This window comes from Grampus griseus, assembly GCF_964374135.1.
Source record: "Grampus griseus genome assembly, chromosome: 1".
NCBI classification, from domain to species: Eukaryota; Metazoa; Chordata; class Mammalia; order Artiodactyla; family Delphinidae; genus Grampus; species Grampus griseus.
In genome coordinates, this window is record NC_139017.1 from 161,678,673 (window position 1) to 161,701,918 (window position 23,246).

At 41.2% G+C, this 23,246-nt stretch overlaps 1 protein-coding gene across 3 annotated transcripts; it reads left to right on the forward strand.

Moving 5' to 3' along the window:
* Positions 1 to 2,618: 2,618 nt before the first annotated feature.
* Positions 2,619 to 21,117, forward strand: RPA2 (replication protein A2). Of its 3 annotated transcripts, XM_082662144.1 has the most exons (9): positions 2,619 to 2,902; positions 3,142 to 3,248; positions 6,949 to 7,050; positions 7,971 to 8,084; positions 13,320 to 13,394; positions 14,124 to 14,240; positions 18,799 to 18,906; positions 19,081 to 19,175; positions 20,333 to 21,117. In XM_082662144.1, exons 1-9 carry the CDS (start codon positions 2,893 to 2,895, stop codon positions 20,415 to 20,417), a joined length of 813 nt encoding a protein of 270 aa, XP_082518270.1. In that variant the 5' UTR covers positions 2,619 to 2,892; the 3' UTR covers positions 20,418 to 21,117. The 3 variants fall into 3 exon arrangements, with proteins under 3 accessions (XP_082518270.1, XP_082518271.1, XP_082518272.1); XM_082662145.1 differs by lacking the exon at positions 13,320 to 13,394; XM_082662146.1 differs by lacking the exon at positions 3,142 to 3,248.
* Positions 21,118 to 23,246: the final 2,129 nt, after the last annotated feature.

The window sequence follows — 23,246 nt, forward strand, 5'->3', positions numbered from 1 at the left end:
TTTCCTGACTGACCCCAGTCAAAAATAAACAAATGGGACCTAATGAAACTTAAAAGCTTTTGCAAAGCAAAGGAAACTACAAACAAGATGAAAAGACAACCCTCAGAATGGGAGAAAATATTTGCAAACGAAAGATTAATCTCAAAAATATATAAACAGCTCATGCAGCTCAATATTAAAAAAACAAACAGCCCAATCCAAAAATGGGCAGAAGACCTAAATAGACATTTCTCCAAAGAAGATATACAGATGGCCAAGAAGAACATGCAAAGCTGCTCAACATCACTAATTATTAGAAAAATGCAAATCAAAACTACAATGAGGTATCACCTCACACCAGTTAGAATGGGCATCATCAGAAAATCTACAAACAACAAATGCTGGAGAGGGTGTGGAGAAAAGGGAACCCTCTTGCACTGTTGGTGGGAATGTAAATGGATACAGCCACTATGGAGAACAGTACAGAGGTTCCTTCAAAACCTAAAAATAGAATTACCATATGACCCAGCAATCCCACCACTGGGCATATACCCAGAGAAAACCATAATTCAAAAAGACACATGCACCCCAGTGTTCATTGCAGCACTATTTACAATAGCCAGGTTATGGAAGCAACCTAAATGTCCACTGACAGACGAGTGGATAAAGAAGGTGTGGTACATATATACAATGGAGTATTACTCAGCCATAAAAAAGGAACGAAATTGGGTCATGTGTAGAGATGTGATGGATCTAGAGACTGTCATACAGAGTGAAGTAAGTCAGAAAGAGAAAAACAAATATCATATATTAACGTGTATATGTGGAACCTAGAAAAATGGTACAAATGAACCGGTTTGCAGGACAGAAATTGAGACACAGATGTAGAGAACAAACGTATGGGCACCAAGGGGGGAAAGTGGCTGGGGGGTGGTGGTGGTGGTGGGATGAATTGGGCGATGGGGATTGACATGTATACACTAATATGTATAAAATGGATAACTAACAAGAACCTGCTGTATAAAAAAATAAAATTTAAAAAAACAACAACTTACAAGGAAAAAGAACGTATATATATCTGAATCACTTTGCTGTACACCGGAAACTAACACAATGTGAGTCAACTATACTTCAATTAAAAAAAAAATTCCCCTCTATTATTCAATCCACTATATTTACAGTTTTCCTGCCTGAGCCCAGTTGTCATGTGAGTTTGTGCCCCAGGTCTAGGATGTTCAAGAAGGTATACTAACTACACTGGTTGATAGAATCAGACTTCCTGGGCTTCAGTATAGACGCCCACAACTTAGCTTCAGTTTTCTCATCTGTAAAGTGGGGACAACAGCAGTATTTACCTACCTCACAGGACTGAGTTAATTAATGTAAAATATTTAAGACAGTGCCTGCGGGACTGCCCTGGTGGCGCAGTGGTTAAGAATCCGCCTACCAATTCAGGGAACACGGGTTCCATCCCTGGTCCAGGAAGGTCCCGGATGTCGTGGAGCTACTGAACCTGCGCGCCTAGAGCCCGTGCTCCGTAGCAAGAGAAGCCACCGCAGCGAGAAGCCCGAGCACCACAACGAATAGTAGCCCCTGCTTGCCGCAACTAGAGAAAGCCCGTGAAGTAGCAACAAAGACCCAACGTAGCCAAAAAAAAAAACCAAAAACAAACCAAAAAAAACAGTGCCTGCAGTTTTAGCAAAGGAAATACAATGGCCCAAAAGCCCGGGACCATGTCTATCTTATTTACCATTGAATCCTAGTGGCCAGCACTGAGCTGGGAACAAAAGAGACATCAATAAATTTTTTTTTTCTTTTTTTTTTGCAGTACTTGGGCCTCTCACCATTGCAGTCTCTACCGTTGTGGGCGGAGCACAGGCTCCGGACGTGCAGGCTCAGCGGCCATGGCCCACAGGCCCAGCCGCTCCGCGGCATGTGGGACCGGGGCACGAACCCATGTCCCCAGCATCGGCAGGCGGACTCTCAAACACTGCGCCACCAGGGAAGCCCAATAAATATTTTTTAATAAATTAATTGGGGGAGGGAGGAGGAGTCCTAACAGTATAGTAGTATTTAGAGCAAAGAACTGACAGACGTGTTCCACTCTCTATAGTAGGGACACAACTGTTATATGAAGAATACTTGAAGCAACCGAGGATGCGAAACTGGATTAGAGCGGGGTGAGGAACAGGTTGGGGGGATGTCATTCTCAGATCTTCTGCCATTCTGGGAAAGACAGTGTAGGTTTCTCATTGCCTCACTGGGGAAAATCAGGACGAGAAGGTGGCAATAAAAGAACTGAACTTGGCTTTTTAAGGAAAAGAACATGCAACTCCACGAGGTGCCGTGAAGCCAGTACTGACTTCCCCGGGTGCGCAAATGCTGCGTGATCGCCAGGCCCAGATGCGAAAGCAGAAATTCTACTACAACCCTTTAGATTAAGGCGTCGCTTGGGAAGAATTTGGCGGGAACAGGAGGAGGCCGTACAAAGGAAGTGATGTAAGGTGTCACGGGGGGTGACACGGCCAGAGGAGCGGAAATATCATCTTGATTGGTTATTTTTTCGAGACACCGTCCTATCACAACGTCCCTCAGCCTTACTTCCGCTTGCGCAGTCTTTTTTGCCCTTAGTAACGATGGCCGCAGAGGCTTCCTACCCTCCCGGGAGCAGAGTGCGCGTTTTCGGGAGCGCGGCTGGAGAAGACGGGAAAAGGCGTACGATTCGTGAGCACTGATTGGCTGAAGCGAGAAGAGTTCTGGCTGCTGACTGGCTCCGTCTTTCGCGGGAAGGAGTTTGTGGCTCCTGCGAAAAGTAGATATAGCGGAGCGGCCGCCTCAGGGCTCGGAGGCGGTTAGGGGAACCCACCAGACCGGAACCTTCTGCAACTCTTTCCTGAGGGAATCGTGACGAAGATGTGGACCAGTAATGATGAGTGGGGCGGATTACGAGACCCGCAAGAAGGATTTAGCAAGGGGCTGGGTGGGAGAGGCCTGTGGCGGCGGGGGTGGGGGAGGGGCGGGGGCCGGCCGCGGGGGCGTGCGGGGTCGGGGGGAGGTTAAGGAGACGCTGGAAGTGGCTAGGGTGAAGTCTGGGGGTCCTGTGGATTTTTCAGAGGCTTGGAGGGCGGAACAGGTATTAATACCGTTGTTGTTTAAAACCAGGTGGATTTGAAAGCTATAGCAGTTCCTCTTTTGGGGGAACCGGAAGCTACACACAGTCCCCTGGGGGCTTTGGATCACCGACACCTTCCCAGGCCGAAAAGAAATCTGTAGGTTGAAAGCGTACTTCGTTTTATCTTATACTGTCCGGAAGCTACTGACTCATCTGTGAGAGAAAAGTTATGCGATGAAGGAAGAGTGTTAAACTTGAGCTGATACGATAATTGTCAATTATTATCTTTTCGAATCTTATAATTGAGTGCTGTAATTTTGAAAAATGAAATTCCCCTAATTTTGCATCCATTGTTTCCTTGCCTTTATTTTGAAATTTACCAATAGAACTAATGAAATCAACCTTGTGGGAAAAGTGAACTTGTTTGTATAGCCTAGTTTACATTCTTCATGTATTGGAAGTCGTTTTTAAATGAAATGTAATGAGGTGCTCTAATGCGGTGGAAAGAACATGGTCTTTGAAGTCTAGTGGATCTATGATCCACCATTGCTCTGACACTCCTTGCAGGGTATCATTGGACAAATGATACCTTCTTGGAAATCTGTTTGGCACCTACTAAATGGGATTAATAATAGATACCTTACGAGGTTGTTGTGAGACTTAATATTATGATATATATATATAATTACACCTGCCCCAGAGTTGCTTTCAGTAAATGGTCCCAGAGAGTATTATTAAAAAGAACCTGAGCATTGGAGCCAGAGTACGTGGTGTCCAGAATCAACTTTGCCTTTTAACTGGTGGTGTGAGTTTAGCGAAGCAGCTTCCACTGCTGGTTTTGGTGGCCCTTGATTTTTCTCATCTGATAATAGTACTAGTACTACGCATGTCCCAGGGTGGTTCTGAGAATTGATAAATGAGGTAATGTATAGGAAAGTGATCTGTAAAAAGCTGTCCAAATGCTTGTTATTCACTCTTTCAGAAATGAGTTTCAATTTAATAGCTGCTATTGATTTCATCCTTTAAAAAATATAGGATTTGGTGTTAAGATTCAGTATTAGTAGCTTCTGTGTTTTATGTCCAGGTTGATAAGCTTTTACCTAAACTGGTAATTCACAAGGGTGTGTCAGTGGGAAAAAAATCCATTGATAATTCCCATACATTTGGGCATTGCTTTATATTTTTCATATGATTATTTTATATAATCCTGTGAGTTAATTATTATTTACTGCATTGCACAACAGAGGCTCAGGGAGATTAAGGGACACCTGAGCTTGCATAGCTAGTTAGTCCACACATTGATGCTGCACAAATCCAAAATCTGATGAGCAACTTCTGTCTATTGTAATTTTCTTTTTCCCAGGAAGACCAGAGGGGACTCCAAGTCCTCTAACTTTGTCTTCCTTGAGGCTGTAAAGGAAAAAACAAAAGATAGATCATTGGTTCTCATCTTTTCTCCTTTATCTTAACTACTTTTCTTCATTCTGGTTGTTAGAATTCTTAATCTCAGTATCCCTCCCTGGGGCTGTGTATTAAGACTGCTTTTCAGAGAACAATGATGGTTATAAACTGGAGTTTCAAACCCAGGTCTTTTTATGTTTAAATCTAGTGCCTTTTCCACAGTAAATTAGATAAACACTCTATCTAAAATGTTTCCTGCTTTGACTATAAACCTGTTATATTTGATTGAATCATGTGAAATTTCTAATACCATGTTTTGCCTTTAAAAATGGTGAGTTTTTTATAGTACTGTCAGAGTAGCCAGTGGTTCATAGTCAGCTAGAAAAGAATTTTTTTCAGAATTAAACATATCAGTACTTGTGCTGACACCCTCTCTGTGAATCTCTTTGGAACAAACTGGAAACTCTTTGTGATCAGTTCTTGGCACATAATAGGTGCTCATTAAAAAACAAGAACTTGCTGTGATTTGAGATGAATTTGAAGGTATTTACTAACACCTCAATAATTACCCATCTGTAACTTTTTTCCCTGAGGAGTAATAATATTTATTGAATACCTACTACATGTGGTGCTTGGGATTAGCATTTTCATATACATTATATATTTCATTTACAACTCAAAAGGTAGATATCCTCATTTTATAGAATAGGTGGTGGTGTGTCCAGGGCTGTGGAGCTGGGATTTGAACACAGGTCTGTAGGACTTTCTGGCTCCAAAGCCCATATTCTTGCTGCTGTTACCACAGTGGCTCTTAGTTTTCTTATGCTGAAGATACAATGAAAATCTCAGGTGTGATAGGTGAAAACTGTATAGTAGATTATGAGAGCTAAATCCTGGGACCTCAGCAAATTTTAAATATATAAATACTAATATAGCATATAACTTCACTTATAAAATACTATAAAGTAAAATTGAAAAACAGTTGATTCCTTTATATCCTTGTTAAAAGCTATTGCAGCTATAAAGAGTGAGGAACAATAGCTGACCTAATAATTCCTAATGTTTATTGAGTGCTTACAGTGTGCCAGTTATTCTAGGTACTTCACCATATATTTAATTTTCATAATGATTTTTAATGATTTTATTATTCCTAGTTTTATAGATGAGGAAACTGAGGTACAGATGAATAGAGAAATGTGACCAAGAACACACTGCTCCTGAGTGGTAGAGCCATAATCTTTACACTCAAGCTTGGCTGCTGCCTGTTGTGACATGTGTGCTGGTAGTTGGCTAGGCTTACTTTCTACCATCCTGGCAGTACTCACCATTCAAAATTAGGCTTCAGCAAAGTGAAATGTTGCGAGTATCATGGACCTTCAGGGATAAGCTTCAACTGCTAAATCCATGAAGACCAAGAGTCTGCTATGTTCAGTCTTACATGTGGAACAGTTACTGGGTTACATCCTGTTGATCTCCAACAGGAAGAACCGTAATCTTTAATCCACCATGCTTTTTCCATCTTGTACATGGTCCCTCTAAGAGTGTATGAGAGTGCATGTTTGCCCTCAGCCTATAATGCATATTCCCTACCCACTATTTTTTCACTGTCGAAATTCTTGTGCTTCAAGGTCCAGCCTAAATGCTCCCTCTTCTTGAAATTGCCAAAAATATTTCCGAGATCCTACATAGAGCATCTCATTCTATAGTGTATCAAGATCAGGCTCGTTATTTACATTTTTACCTCCCCTAAGTTAGGAGTATGTTGAAGGCAAATCCTATTCCATTCTACTCATTTTTATGTTCCCCAAACAACCTCTGCCCAGTGGTAGGCAAAAATAAGAATTTATGCTGGTGTTAGGCTGCTTCTGGATGTGATTTGGGTGTCCTCTTCTGCCCATCACCTCCTGTCCCTTTCCTTTAAGATGTCCAGTGTGGCCAAGCCCTTATCCCATTTTCCCCATACTCACATTTGATTGTCAGAACATCTATCCTAAAGCTGTACCTCTAACTTTCTGTTATATTTTATCATGAGAGTTAGAACAACTCCAATGTTCTGTCTCTGCTGGCCATCTCTCAAACCCCTTCTGAGTACCATCTCATCTGTGATAAAAAGCCAGCTCCTAAAGGTGGGGTTTCCTTTAAAAGTCTGTTCCAGAAGCAGGTCATCTTCCTTATGCTGTTTGCACTCTGGCCTACTCATTTTGGTGATCCCTAGTACCGCACAAACTTATCCATTCATCAGGAGCTTTGGAGTCAGACAAGCCTGGGTTTGAAATCTAAAGTGTGGCATTTGTTAGCTATATAACCCTGGTTTTCATCTCTGTGAAGCAGGGATGATGAGGTGCATTTTGAAGATTCAATGTTATAATATATGTAAAGTGCTTGGCACATAGCAGGTGCTAAATGAACAGTAGTTATTATTTTCTTAATTGGATGTATGCATACTTTTTTTTCAGAGAGCCCGAGCTCAGCATATTGTACCCTGTACCATATCTCAGCTGCTTTCTGCTACTCTGGTTGATGAAGTGTTCAGAATTGGAAATGTTGAGATTTCACAGGTAAGTAAAAATAATTTGTGGAAGAGTCACTTAATCATAGGAATGAAGAATGAGATAAAACTAACATCTCAACAAAATACATAGGGGTGAAAATACATAGGGGTGGGCCTCCCTGGTGGCGCAGTGGTTGAGAGTCCGCCTGCCGACGCAGGGGACACGGGTTCGTGCCCCGGTCCGGGAAGATCCCACATGCTGCGGAGCGGCTGGGCCCGTGAGCCATGGCCACTGAGCCTGCGCGTCCGGAGTCAGTGCTCTGCAACGGGAGAGGCTATAACAGTGAGAGGCCTGCTTACCACAAAAAAAATAAATAAACACATAGGGGACTTCCCTGGTGGCGCAGTGGTTAAGAATCCGCCTCAGTGCAGGGGACATGGGTTCAAGCCCTGGTCTGAGAAGACCCCACATGCTGTGGAGCAGCTAAGCCTGTGCGCCACAACTACTGAGCCTGTGCTCTAGAGCCCGCGAGCCACAACTACTGAAGCCCGTGCGCCTAGAGCCCATACTCCGCAACGAGAGAAGCCACCGCAATGAGAAGCCCGCGCACTGCAATAAAAAGTAGCCCCCACTCACTGCAACTAGAGAAAGCCTGCGCGCAGCAATGAAGACCCAATGCAGCCTAAAATAAATAAATTTATGAAAAAAAAACATAGGGACTTCCCTGGTGGTCCAGTGGTTAAGATTCCATGCTCCCAATGCAGGGGGCCCAAGTTCAATCCCTGGTCAGGGAACTAGATCCTGCATGCCGTAACTAAGAGCCTGTGTGCCACAACTAAAGATCCCGCATGCTGCAATGAAGATACCACGTGCCACAGCTAAGACCCAGTGCAGCCAAATAAATAAATAAATAAATATTTTTAAGAAAATACATAAGTGTTGCTTTGGTTTCCAAGAAAACCAAATTTTTTTTTCTTCTGGTCTAGGTCACTATTGTGGGGATAATCAGAAATGCAGAGAAGGCTGCAACCAACATTGTTTACAAAATAGATGACATGACGGCTGCACCCATGGATGTTCGCCAGTGGGTTGACACAGATGTAAGTAGTTGGTTTTGAATCAGGGTGGGGTTACTCTGGGACTTTGGAGATGTTGAACTTTTTTAGTCTTACTTTTTAAAGGTGGATCTTATTATAAAAATAAAACATAAGCAAGACATCAAAGGAAGAAACCCTAACATTAAAGGCCAATACATTTGATGTCATAAAAAATTTAAAATCTTTTAAACTTCCCAAAATACTATAAACGAAGTTAAAGGGCAAGTGACGGGACACACTAGAATGTAAACTCTGTGAGAACAAGGATTTTTATGTAGGCACTGTATCCCTAGCACCTAGAACAGTGCCAGTTACATAGTGGGCCCTGAGTAAATATTATTTAAATTAGTGGGAAAATTTTTTGCAAAATATTACGAACATTTAAAATTTTCAATTATTGAAAGTTCTTACAAAGCAAAAAGGAAAAAGCAACCACACCTTAGGAAAACGGGCAAAGAAATGCACAAGTAATTCATAATAGATGAAATACAAATTGCAACAACAATAAGAAAAGCAAGTTTACTTAACATTAAGATACCATTTTTAGTTTATTAAATTGGCAAAGGAGAAAAGAGAATGGCAATGTCCACTTCTATTGAGAGCAGTAGGCGCTTTTTTATGGAGTGAATTGTCACTGTTTGTCTGGGGAAGTGGATACCGCCCTACCTTGATGTTATGAGCATCACCTTTCTCAAAAATCAGCCGATGATCAAAATCATCTCAGAAATGTTGACCACTCCACTGCCAGAAATTTGCATTCAGGAATAATTAAAAATACACGCAAAGATTCAGTTGTAAGATTGTTGATCATCATTATTTATAATAATGGAAAACTAAAAGGAATCTCAATGTTAGCAGTAGGATATTATTAATTAAATCCTGGTATATTTTTTAAAATACTGCAAATGATGTAGAAATGTATGTATTGTCACAAAGAATTGTTTACCATAAATTGTTGAGAGGAAAAGAGCATGTTAAAGGTAGTATGGGGCTTCCCTGGTGGCGCAGTGGTTGAGAGTCCGCCTGCCGATGCAGGGGACACGGGTTCATGCCCCAGTCCGGGAAGTTCCCACATGCTGCGGAGCAGCTGGGCCCGTGAGCCATGGCCACTGAGCCTGTGCTCCGCAGCAGGAGAGGCCACAACAGTGAGAGACCCGCATACCGCAAAAAAAAAAAAAAAAAGGTAGTATGCATGGTGTGGCCCCATTTTTGCAAAGCAACATATATATGAGTATATGTATAAACATGCAGAAAATAGACTTAAAGAAAATATATTCCTTTTACCCTTTTTATTTTTTTTAATTATTTTTAAAAATTTATTTATTTATTTAGCTGTGTTAGGTCTTTGTTGCTGTGCGCGGGCTTTCTCTAGTTGCGGCGAGCGGGAGCTACTCTTTGTTGTGATGCGCGGGTTTCTCATGTCGTGGCTTCTCTCGTTGCGAGCACGGGCTCTAGGCACATGGGATTCATTAACTGTGGCATGTGGGCTCAGTAGTTATGGCTCACGGGCTCTAGAGCACAGGCTCAGTAGTTGTGGTACATGGGCTTAGTTGCTCCGCAGCATGTGGGATCTTCCTGGGCCAGGAATCGAACCTGTGTCCCCTGCATTGGCAGGCAGATTCTTAACCACTGTGCCACCAGGGAAGCCCCCTTTTTATTTTTTAATTGGGCAGAGGCCTCTTGGTTTTTTATGTTGTTTTTAAAATACATTCATTATAGAACATTTGGATAATGCATACTTTGTATGCTATTTTCGCTTCAAAAACCACAAGTAGTCTGTGAAGAATTAACTTGATAGTTATTCATTCTTTATTTTTTGGACCTCAGAAAAATACAGGAGAATTCATTCAACAGTTGTTATTGGAGCACTGATTCTGAACCAGACTGCTTGGTTCCAGGTAGACAAAGAATGCAAAAGACACAGTCCCTGCCATCAAGGGGGAAGGTAGTTACTAGAGATGCCTAATACTGCATGCTCATACAAAATGTATGGTGCTCACTTATAAACATTTAAAGATCCCCTGAAATCCCACATCCAAAAGATGACTACTGTTACAACACATTTTGGGAAATACCCTTTCAGACATTTCTCTCTGCATATCTGTACATATATGAGATGTATGCTTACAGTTTTACATAAAGGATAATATGATATGCAACTGCTCTATAATCTGCTCTTTTCGCTCAAAACTATGTAGTGGAACTGATTTCTTAATGTCAATAAATACAAATTTACATCATCAATTTTGGTGACTGCCTATTCCATCATAAGGATATATCATCCCTTACTTATAGACCCAGTCAGGAAACATTTAGCTTATTTCCATCATTTGTTATTATAGACAATGCAGCTGTGAGTATCTTTGTGTACATCTCTTCATGATTGAGATAATCTCCTTAAGATCAATTTAAACTAGGTTTTCTGGAGGAAATACACATTTTACATGTTTCTACTTTCTTTTTTGGTTAATCTTACATTTACGTTTTTACATTTTTTATTGCCTTCCATATAGGTACCAATTTGCTTAGTGCATGAGAGTTCCCCATTAGTTCTCCACACCCTAACAGTAGGTTTTATGAGTCTTAAATTTTTGTATCATAGTTTAAAAATAGTCTTGTCATTGAGAATTTTCTCATTTTTTGTGCGTAATTCTTTGGTTTTAGAGAGATTGGATTTTTTTTTTTTAACTTTATTCAGTGTTAATTTGTGGGTGGATTTTTAGTTGTCTAAAGTCCTTTGATTCCCCAGGAGTGTTTGGATATTTATTTTTGTTTGCAAGAGCCTGAAAAATATTAACCTCTTATCATAATTATATGACTTCTCTAGTTTGTCTTTTGACTTTGAAAAGCTTTTCCTTGTTTCAGATTATTTTTCAATTCATGTTTCCTTCTATAATTTCTGTGGTTTCTTTTTATATCTCTATATATGATTAAGTCTTTTTATAATTAAATGATGTATTTTGGTAAAAGGAGAGAAGTATAGATCCAGCTTTACTTTTTGCAAGAGTTTGTTTTTAATTTTTATTGCAGTATAGTTGATTTATAATGTTGTGTTAGTTCCAACTTGTTTTAAAATGTTCTTTGAGAGAATACAAACTTTTATCTGTGGTATATATACAGCTATGTAAAATACTAGGTAGAGTGAAATGCAAATAGTTGATAATCTCCAGGTAATGGGAATTGGGGTGTTTTTTAGTTTTAAACACATACATTCTATATTCTCGTTTTTTTATAGTCGTGTATTTTATAATCAAAAAGAGCTTTGAGTCAGCTTATGTATTTTTCTTATTAATAATAGGTACATAGTCTAGAAAACCCAAAAAGAAATATTAAAATCATTTATAATTATCCAAGTTAACTTTTGTTAACGTTTTGATGTATATGTTTCCCCTTGTGGGAAATAAGCTTTTTTCCATGAGTCACAGCAGGTCTTCACAGACAATGAATAGAATTCTGCATTATCATTTGCAGCAGTATAAAGTAATCCATTATACAAATGTGCACCTTTTGTTGGATATGTAGGTTGTTTTAAATGTTTTAGTATTCAAAACTATGCTGTGATGAATACTCCTAAAGCTAAATCTCTTTTTGAATTTTATTTTATTTTTTTTTTATACAGCAGGTTCTTATTAGTCATCCATTTTATACACATCAGTGTATACATGTCAATCCCAATCGCCCAATTCATCACACCACCACCACCACCCCCCAGCCACTTTCCCCGCTTGGTGTCCATACGTTTGCTCTCTACATCTGTGTCTCAATTTCTGCCCTGCAAACCGGTTCATCTGTACCATTTTTCTAGGTTCCCCATACATGCGTTAATATACGATATTTGTTTTTCTCTTTCTGACTTACTTCACTCTGTATGACAGTCTCTAGATCCATCCACATCTCTACACGTGACCCAATTTCGTTCATTTTTATGTCTGAGTAATATTCCATTGTATATGTGTACCATATCTTCTTTATCCATTCGTCTATCTATGGGCATTTAGGTTGCTTCTATGACCTGGCTCTTATAAATAGTGCTGCAGTGAACACTGGGGTGCATGTGTCTTTTTGAATTATGGTTTTCTCTGGGTATATGCCCAGTGGTGGGATTGCTGGGTCATATGGTAATTCTATTTTTAGGTTTTGAAGGAACCGCTGTACTGTTCTCCATAGTGGCTGTATCCGTTTACATTCCCACCAATAGTGCAAGAGGGTTCCCTTTTCTCCACACCCTCTCCAGCATTTGTTGTTTGTAGATTTTCTGAAGATACCCATTCTAACTGGTGTGAGGTGATACCTCATTGTAGTTTTGATTTGCATTTCTCTAATAATTAGTGATGTTGAGCAGCTTTTCATGTGCTTCTTGGCCATCTGTATGTCTTCTTTGGAGAAATGTCTATTTAGGTCTTCTGCCCATTTTTGGATTGGGCTGTTTGTTTTTTTAATATTGAGCTGCATGAGCTGTTTATATATTTTGGAGATGAATCTTTCTTCTGCAAATATTTTCTCCCATTCTGAGGGTTGTCTTTTCGTCCTGTTTGTAGTTTCCTTTGCTTTGCAAAAGCTTTTAAGTTTCATTAGGTCCCATTTGTTTATTTTTGTTTTTATTTCCATTACTCTAGGAGGTCGATCAAAAAAGAACTTGCTGTGATTTATGTCAAAAAGTGTTCTTCCTATGTTTTCCTCTAAGAGTTTTATAGTGTCTGGCCTTACATTTAGATCTTTAATCCATTTTCAGTTTATTTTTGTGCATGGTGTTAGGGAGTGTTCTAATTTCATTCTTTTACATGTAGCTGTCCAGTTTTCCCAGCACCGCTTATTGAAGCAACTGTCTTTCCTCCATTGTATATCCTTGTCTCCTTTGTCATAGATTAGTTGACCATATTAAAGCTAAATCTTAATACATGTTCTTTATTTTCTTAAATTTCTAAAAGTACAGTTGCTATGCCAATAAGTATGTCCACCAGAAAGTTGTGTGCCTAAGAACACTGAATGAGAGTGCCATAATTGTTTGCTTGTTTTTTGATGTGCATAACATAGAACTTGGATATTTTTATTCTAATTCCTGGTTTTATTTTTTAAAAATTAAATTCTAAAAGGCAGGGCAAACTAGGTAGTGCTACATTAGGATCCTTTAGCTCTTACTTTGTAACTTTCTCTTTCTGTACATAATTTAGAAATTTTGAAGAGGCTTTCACCAGCATCACTAAAACCTAAGTGGTGTGTTTGTATTTTTTCTGTTAGGATGCCAGCAGTGAAAACACTGTGGTTCCTCCAGAAACATATGTGAAAGTGGCTGGTCATCTGAGATCTTTTCAGGTAAAGTCAGGAAAAAAAACGACAGTTAAAATGTATCTGCATGGGGCTTGCCTGGTGGCGCAGAGATTGAGAGTCCGCCTGCCGATTCAGGGGACACGGGTTCGTGCCTCGGTTCGGGAGAATCCCACGTGCCGCGGAGCGGCTGGGCCTGTGAGCCATGGCCACTGGGCCTGCGCATCTGGAGTCTGTGCTCCGCAACGGGAGAGGCCACATTAGTGAGAGGCCCGCGTACGGGGGGGGAAAAAAAAAATGTATCTGCATGAAGCAGTTTCTGGGGTCATGCCTAAGTTTAGGATACTTAAGACTTAGTAAGTCTCTATGTTTAATGGGAGTTATATTGAAGTTAATTCATTATTTTCTTCTTCAAAAGGAAATAATGGGTTTCCTCAATATAAAACAAACAGAAAGGTAGAGAAAGAACAAGATCTCAGCCTACAGTTGCCATCTATGGCATTCATTAGGTGTAGAAGGCGGACACTGGATTTGGAGACTAGACTCTGGTTGTATAACCCTGGGAAAGTCATTGAACATCTCTGTGCTAGTTTTGTTCTTTTGACTATATTTCATTGACTGTTTTTGGATTAACTCTGAGTTAAAAATTTTCAGTATATAACACATTTTCCTCAGTTAGTAAAATACTATAACCGAGAAAGGAGCCACAATGTTTTGACCTGAAATTGACTTGAATGTGCTCATTATTTGTTCACATTTCTCTCTTTATTTTAATAGAACAAGAAAAGCCTGGTAGCCTTTAAGATCATGCCCCTGGAGGATATGAATGAGTTCACCACACATATTCTGGAAGTAGTCAATGCACACATGATGCTCAGCAAGTCTAACAGCCAGGTGAGCAGCTTCATTCTCGTCGTTTTTTCTCTTCCCTGAAAAAACCTAAACCACTTCTGTGCTCCGGCTTTGATTTCCTTGACATTTTGAAGATTGAGCCACAAGAAAGTCATCATTCAGTCCTCAAAAAAAATTTTCTCCACGAGCTTTGCTGTGTTATTTTATTCCTGATGAAACACTTTCCTCTCAAAATTACAAGTTCCTCTAACCCCGGTGGCTTGGATGGCTGAGGCCAAGACAAGCTTCAAGTGTAGACACATAATTATCAGCTGAGCTCTTAGCTTCAGGATTTTCAGTCCATATTCAGAGAAAAACCCCAACTAAGATAGCATTTTGCTGCTTTCCTTCCAACCTATTGGCTAAACAGGATTATTTATGCACCATTATTTTGTCCCTGCAACTATATTTCTTGCTTCATATCGAAATTTCTCAACATTTTCTGTGGTACATATTCAGTTTGGCAAGTCCATCTAGGACCACATAATGGGTTTGCTGATCTGAGTATTAGAGTGCCCTTAGATGATTCTGGTGGCAAGGTGGAAGACTGGTTACAGTAGGAGGGACTGGAGCTGTTGCCTCTTGTTTTGTGCCAAGCACTTTGCTAAGCCCTGGGGATACAAAGATACATTCATTCAATTTATTGAGCCTAGTATATGCCAATCATTATTCTAGGCCCTGGGAATAAAGCAGTGAACAAGATGGGTAAAGTGTCTGCCCTCAAATTTATATTCTTGAGAGAAATGGACCATCAACAAGAAAACAAATATATAATTTTAGGTAGTTATAGGTACTCTGAAATTAAGCAGAGTAGGAGAAGACAGTGATGGAGGGAATAAGAATGGTATAATTTTAAATGAGAGAAGAACATTCCATGCGGTGTCAGAAGCCATGAGACTGGAACAAGCTTGGCATACTTGAGACTAGCAAGAAGGCCAGACTGTCTGGAGTGAAGCAAATGACATGGGAGGTGGTACAGGGATGTAGGCAAGGGAGCGAGACCCCGATCATGTAGGGCTTTGTAGGCCATAGTAAGGATTACTTTTTTCTAATTGACACTAAACCTTTAGAAGGTTTTGACTAGGGAAGTGATGTGGTCTGATTTACCTTTTTAAAAGCTCACTTGAGCTGCTGTGTGGAGAGTAGACTATGAGGCACCAACAATAGCAACAGAAGTAATTCTGGGGAATGGTAGCAGCAGCTGGGTAAGAAGTGATTGGATTCTAATACATTTCGAAGGTAGAGCTGACAGGACTTAATGGTTTAGATACAGGATATAAAGAAAAGAGAGGGTACAAAAATAACTCCTAGGTTTGGGGCTTGAGTAACTAGATGAAGCTAGCAGGTTTGAAGGGCAAACTCCAGAGTTCTGTTCTGGACTTAGCAAATGCAACGTGTCAGACACCCAAATGGAGACCAGAATGGACGGCTGACTGTATAAAGCTGGGACTCAAAGGAGAGGTCAGGGGTAGAGAGAGAGCATTGGGAGTCATTGTGTGGATGGTATTTAAAGCCTTGGATGAGAGGAGGTAACTAGTGAGTTAAGAGGTAAGAGACCTAAGCTCTGAGACACAGAGCTAGGAGTCTGGAGGCACAGCAGGAGCCAGAGAAAGTCAGAGAAGTTGCCAGTTGGGCAGGAGGAAAATCAGGAAATGTGGTTCTGTAGAATATTCTGAAAAGAGTACTTTAAGGAGGGAGTGGAGTTCAACAGTAGAATGCTGCCTAGAAGTCAAGTAAGGTGATGAGAGAGGTCCGTCGGATTTGGAAACGTGGATCTTCAGAAGAGAGGCTTCAGCAATGGTTAGGGGAAATGTGGGTTAAAAAGAATGGGACTGGGTAGAAAGTTTAGGGTGTTTATTTTATGACTATACTTCATAACCTATACATATATATCAAATGTTCTGTGATAAAAATGGTTTTAAAGTGAGGATGGGTGGAAGCTGTGAGTATAGACAGTTATATTGAGGAGTAAATAAAATAATCCTTTCCCTCAAAGAGTTTGCCTTAAGCATTGAGGGTTCAGATCACTTAAGCAGTGAGGAGTGGCAAGTGCAGGGTGCTGTCGAACCACAGAGAAGAGTTTCCTCTCCTGACCTGGACATCAAAAACGGCCTCCTGGAGGAGGTGATGCCTAAACCAAGTCTTAAAATACACATATGGGAGCAGGGGCGCACCTGAAGCATGTTTATGAGGTCATTTCAGCAGAGGTATCCAGGGAAGAAATAGCGTTCAGTTCAGTATTACTGGATCATAAAATAGGACTTCTGTCTCACCAGCAAGCAACGTGAAGGCATCTAGCTTGAAAACAGGAGACCATGACTGAATTTTGGGGTTTTTTTTAATGACCTCGAAGCATTGGCATTTAATGATTTTTTTTTTTTTTTTTTTTTTTTTGGTCTGCGTTGGGTCTTCCGTGCTGTGCGCGTGTGCGCGGGCTTTCTCTAGTTGCGGTGAGCGGGGGCTACTCTTCATTGCAGTGCGCAGGCTTCTCATTGTGGTGACTTCTCTTGTTGCGGAGCACGGGCTCTAGGCGTGCGGGCTTCAGTAGTTGTGGCATGTGGGCTCAGTAGTTGTGGCACAGGGGCACTAGAGCACAGGCTTAGTAGCTGTGGCACGCGAGCTTAGTTGCTCCACGGCATGTGGGATCTTCCCGGACCGGGGCTCGAACCCGCGTCCTCTGCACTGGCAGGTGGATTCTTAACCACTGCGCCACCAGGGAAGCCCTAATGAACGTTTGTTGAATGAATGAGTCTCTTGACTGCATGGGATTCACTGATGAGCTTCCACAATGCTCTTTTACTTGTAATGAGTACTTAACATATTTAATCTTTTGTCATCTTTATTCAGTTCAATAAATTAAACATTGACTGAGCACCTGCTGCCCACCAGGCACTGTGCAAAGCTGAAGGGGCTTATGGGAGAAAGTGACAGGCAAACAGTGCGATGGCTACTATGAGAGGGAATGGGCCAAATGCTGTGAGAGCCAAGAAGGAAGAACACAACTAACTTTGGCCTGGGGGGATGTCAGGGAAGTCTTCACAAAGGCAGTGACAATTAAGTTGGGCTTTGAAGGATGAGAAGGGTGTTTCCCAAGCAGATGAGGGGAGGAGCATTCCAGACATGGAATAACATGTCAGAGGCGTGTGTGTGACTGGCAAGAATTCCCTGTGTTGAAAGGGGATGGTCAAGAATAAAATACAGACTTTGATGTCTAGTTGTAGCGGTCTAATATCCAGGAGTTTTATATTATTTTCACAGGCAGGGGGAGCCAGCTGAAAGCTTTTAGGTGGAGGAGAGACATGATCAGAAGTTATTACTTGGAGCAGTGAGGAGGGTTGATTGGAATAGGAGAGACTTGCAGCTGAGACACCAGTCAGGAGATCAGGGGTGATGAGGATCAATTCGAGCCACTGAACGCTGTATTAATGGGCTGTGGTGATGGGCTGTGGTGACGGGCTGTGGGAGGTGAGCGAGTGGAGACTCAAAGATGGCCAAGGTCTACAGGACTGGGCTTGGACTTACTAATAGAAATGGAATATACCAGGGCAAGCAGGTTTGGGGAGGAAAGTAAACTTTATTTTGAAGTGCGTGAGATAGCTAAGTGGAGGTCTTCAGTAGATGGTTGGTAACGAGGATTTGTGGCCTCGGAGGAGGTCTGGGATGAAATCCTGAGAGAACTATCAGCTTTTTGGAAGACAGGTAGACAAAGAGGCTGAGAAAGGATACTGAGAAGGTATAGTTTGAAAATTAAGTGGAGAACCAGAAGAATATGGTGTCAGGAAGCCTAAGGAGGGGTACATTTCAAGAGGGGTGTGGTCAGCAGTGTCTGCTTCTGAGAGGTCAAGTGTTATGAGAACTGAAAGGGATTACTGGCTGTGTTGGTTGATAAGCATTGGTACGTTTGGTGAGAACTGTTTCAGAGGTATATTTGGAGAGAATCCAAATAGTGCTGGGAAATGTAAACAGTGACTATAATCTATTATTTTTTAAAAGTTTGGTGGTAAAAAAGAAGAAAAGAGAGGGTAATGAGAACTATGTCTCCTTTTCTCTCCTTGTAATGCTTCATGCCTAGTTGACACTCAGTAAATGCTTGCATGATTGAAGCACCAGAGGTAGATACCACTATAGCAGATCTCCGTAATTTTCTTCTCAGTGCTATTTTTCCTCTGGTTCCTGTCACATCACAAAAGAAAAGGAGGATCCAGGAAGTACCTTTCTCTCAGTTTGATGTGATATGCTTCAGAGAATGACTTTATCTTCCTATGAAATACTCATTAGATAATAGCTGTCCTTTCCAAGGGAAGCAGTTGTTATTGGGAAAACTCTGCTTAGGGAATTTCCTGGCAGTCCAGTGGTTAGGACTCTAACCACGCTTTCACGTGGCCTGGGTTCAATCCCCAGTCAGGGAACTAATATCCCACAAGCCGTGTGGCGCAGCCAAAAAAAAAAAAAACTGCTTAAATTGTTTTTTTGTAAACTATTTATTAAGCTATTTAAAAGAGCAAGGACTGTGTTTAAATTGGTGAATTTACTAATGTTGTAAACTTATTTCTTAATTCAGCCCTCAGCAGGGAGAGCACCTGTCAGCAATCCAGGAATGGGTGAAGCTGGGAACTTTGGTGGGAATAGCTTCATGCCAACAAATGGCCTCACTGTGGCCCAGAACCAGGTAAACAGCTGAGTGGCTCCAGACATGCAAGACACAGACAGTTAGTTGTAAATTATGTTACTTCCTTAATGGTGCTAAGTACCTGACTCATTTCTTTCCTATAAAGGGATTCTGGCTTACATAGGGGAGCTGATTCAGAGTAGTTGCTAAAATCTTTCTGATTTGAATCTTCAGGTACTGAATTTGATTAAGGCTTGCCCAAGGCCTGAAGGATTGAACTTTCAGGATCTCAAGAATCAGCTCCAACACATGACCGTACCCTCCATCAAGTGAGTATTTGGTTTCTGTGAACTAGGGCTCCAGAATTGTACCCGTTTCCCCTCACCAGGATTTCCCGGTAATGAGAAGTAAGTTTTAAAAAAAAAAAAAAAACTGTTGACTAACAAAAGCGAAGTTGTTCAGTCATGGAAAAGTAGAAAAAGGACTCACAAAGATGGTGCTGCCTGTCACTTCACTCATTCATTTTTCATTCAGCAAATACTAAGTACCATTATGTGCAAGGGATGTAATTTTGAGCAAAAATTGACCAGATACCTCTCGTGGAATTTAGTCTGGAGGAATGAGATCCTAAGCTCCTAGTCCTCAGGTGTACATTTGCATTGGCATTGCTGTCCCCAGTGTGCAGTGTTCCTCAGGCTATCTGGACCTGAAGCCATTAGACAGTCCTTCCAACATCCTTGTCCTGATAACCTGTTAGACAAGCAGCTTCCTGATTCTAATGAACTAATCAAACAAACTGAGTATTATGGTGTTTGTGATAGTTCTTACTATAAATCAGTTGATATTCTAGGTCTCGACAGAAAAGAATACTCAGGTCTAATTCCATTTCCTGTCCTATGAGATGAGGATAATAATTCCTATCTTAGAGTTACTGTGATGATGAGGTGCAGAATGTCTGTCACAATAGTAGGTGCTCTATAAATTGTTACTCTTATTAAATATGTTACTGACACTGACCCTGAGGGCCTTTAAGGATTTGAAGGTGTCATACCATTTCTAGAAAGACCTTTCCTTTCCTTCTTGCACCTTGATTTCCCAGAGGGGAATGAGAGGGTCGGTGGATGAGTGAGGAGCTATTTTTTTATATAGCTGTTTATATTGGGAGACATTATATGCAACCGGAACTATAGCTTTAGATCCTGGTTTCAGTTTGCTTACACTGGTATTTAAGTGAGGTCCTATTTTCTTTGCTTTACACAACTTGGGAGAGGCATCCAAGGCAGCCCTAAAGCCTTTGTCTCCAAGGATTACCTCAGTTTTGTAATTTTACTGGTGTTTCTCCCTGCAAGAGCCTTCCATGAGCAAAATGGCCATGAATTCTTGTCAGCTAAGATAGAAAGTAGGGAAATGAGTAAAGTTTACATATTCGGCCATATCCAAAAGGCAGTTTCCTTTCTTCTGCATTTGGTTTTTTCTTTCTTTCTAGGCAAGCTGTGGATTTTCTAAGCAACGAGGGACACATCTATTCCACTGTGGATGATGATCATTTTAAATCCACAGATGCAGAATAACTGGATCTAATTGGGTACCCGAGATATTTTCCAGCTGGACCTTTTATGCAGTCTCTCGTCTCCAGCTGTGCATATATTTGGCAGGTTGACTTCTAGGTAGTAGGTTTCATCTATAAAAGGTTTCAATTGACATCCTTTTGAAACTTACTACTCTTCTGTGTTTTTGAAGCTCAGAGGGATATGGGCAACTGACAGGGATGTAAACCAGGGCGGAATTTCTTAAAGAACTTACAAATTAGTTACAATATCAGGATAAATGGAATTGGAAGAGGGATGCTACCAAGAAGGGTTGGGCGGTATTACTTAAATAATACTCAGGAGTTTTTATGCCTAAATTGTTTCCTGTTGAGAGCAGGACTAGGGCCTGCTAGTGGCTAGCAGAGAGCTAGCCACAAAGCCCACTGACCTCTGCCTGTTTTTGTTCCCCACTTTGGTTATGTGGTTATGTGTTGTTACTTAAAGAATTGCACTTTCTTTCACCTTGTCATAATTGCTGCCCAAAGTGTGTTTTTATAAGCATGGGGTTCTAGAATGGTGGCTTCATGGGGCAGAGAGAAAGATACGTGTTTTGTACAAAATAAGTACATTCATATGCTTAATAAAATAGTTCTATTATTGCAGTAACTTGTAAAAATGTTCTTTTTTTTTACACTGTAATAATTAATACTTTATCATCTCAGCTAATTCAGAGATAAGTTAATGAGGTGTAACATGCAAATAAAAGTTCTGTAACTGCTTTAACTGTGTTTCTAAATGAGATCTACCAGCAGCTGTGTGGAGAAGGCTCCACTCCCTTGGTTTCTGACAGTGAACAACAATGTGGTTGTTATTTTCTGTACGTGCAGGATAGTTCCCATCTGGGGAGCTGTGCAGACGCTTAAAAGTCAGTCAACCAGTATGTTCATTTGCAAGTATGTCCATTCTTGATTTTTGCCTAAAAGAAAGAACAGTGGCTAAAAACAGGTTTAAAAACGCATATACATTTGAATATGGAATGCATGATAGGATACTTCTATGGGTGGTGGACTTCTCTTTCTAGTTACCATGCTAATGCCCTCAAATGGGCAAGGGGGCAATAGCAGTGGTTCTGGGTGGAAGTCACTTTTTCTTTTGATTTTGAATTCTATGATTTAGCAATCAAAAACTACTTACTCATTAATTCACCGAGTTTTTTTTTTTGTTTTTTTTTTTTGTTGTTGTTGTACGCGGGCCTCTCACTGTTGCGGCCTCTCCCGTTGCGGAGCACAGGCTCCAGACGCGCAGGCTCAGCGGCCATGGCTCACGGGCCCAGCCGCTCCGCGGCATGTGGGATCTTCCCAGACCAGGGCACGAACCCGCGTCCCCTGCATCGGCAGGTGGACTTTAAACCACTGCGCCACCAGGGGAGCCCTCAGCGAGTGTTTATTGAATACCTACTGTGTCAACCCATTGGTCAGCTACTAGGAATATAAAGCAAAATAAGAAATTGGTGTCCCAGGACTTGCTGATTCAGCATTCCCAATAACACAGAGTAGCTACTCAGGGATACTGAATTCCCTGCCTCCTTGGCATTGACACGGTATCACAGGAGCTCTGTGGATTCTGAGCACTATGGAGGCCCGTGGGGCTGAGCAGAGGTAGGCCACTGCTCAGCAGAGTGAAACGCCAGCCTCTGTAGAGCTTCTACCTGCTCAAGCCAGGGGAACTTGCATTTTGGATATTTGTCGTCACCTGGGATGTCAGGTATACAGTGTTCTCTTGGTACATTGTTGAGACAGCAGGAACAGCACTATGACCCAAGTTCTCAGAAATCCCCAGTGTCACAGCCAAGCCATGAGTCTAGCCTAGTCTCAGGAAGATCTCTTTAGGTGTACAGTGGGAGATGAGGCTCCTTGGGAAATAGTGGTACTTTATTGGATTTAACTAGAGAAAAGCCAGTAAGAATTAGTGTCCTATGTGAATTAATAGATTTGTTTTTTAAAATGTTGTTGAGGGAAATTCAAAACTCGATAAATTTTTGAGCATGCATCCCCAGGTTATATTCATTTACTTAGCAGTTATTTACTATATCAGTTACTATATTAGTTTGTTATATATATTACAAAACACTCAAAATTAGAAATGAAAAAGGATATTAAAAATAAATATGAAAGGATGTACCAATACAGTTGACCCTTGAACATCACGGTTTGAGCTGTGCAGGTCCACTTATATGCAGATTTTTTCCAATAAACACATACTACACGATCTGCAGTTGGTTGAATCTGCAGGTGAGGAGGGTCAACTGTAAAGTTGTATGTGGATTTTTTTACCGTGTTGGGGGTCAACTGTAATTCTTCTCTGTTTCCCAGTCAATCATCTTGTGTCCTCACTTTGGAGACCACTGCTTGGGGGAATCTCTAGCCCCATTATAGTTCCCTCCCCACCACCCAGCGGTTTATTCCAGAGGTAAAGAAGACAAAAGCACCCTGAGGGTGGTATCTGCCTTTGGTCCATTCCCTTCCTACCCTTACTGCTCTAGTAAGACAGTCACAGTTGTGGTTTTCAAACATGTTTTCCTTTTAAGCCCAGCCTTCCCTGCTATGAAATTGGTGGCTTTCTCCTCATGGCAGCATTTGGCCACTCAGAAACCCCCTTTTGTGGGAACTGGTGGCCCCTCTCCTCTGCCCCCCTTTTGTGATCTTGCTCAATTTGGCGCCAAGATTAACTGCAAACGTGAACGTGAAACTGTGGACATTTGCATGGGGTCCTGATCCCTAGGGGTTCGGTGCCAAGGAGGAACTTTCTGTCTCTTGCTTATTGCTTTTCCCAGAGTACTCTCTTCCTCAGGGTCCTCCTGTGTGGTAGAGA

What these genes read in the sequence shown, in the direction of transcription:
- RPA2 (XM_082662144.1), top strand. An exon ending in GCCAGTGGGTTGACACAGAT is followed by an intron (nt 8,085 to 13,319) that starts GTAAGTAGTTGG and finishes TTTTTCTGTTAG; the next exon opens with GATGCCAGCAGTGAAAACAC. An exon ending in TCACTGTGGCCCAGAACCAG is followed by an intron (nt 18,907 to 19,080) that starts GTAAACAGCTGA and finishes TTGAATCTTCAG; the next exon opens with GTACTGAATTTGATTAAGGC.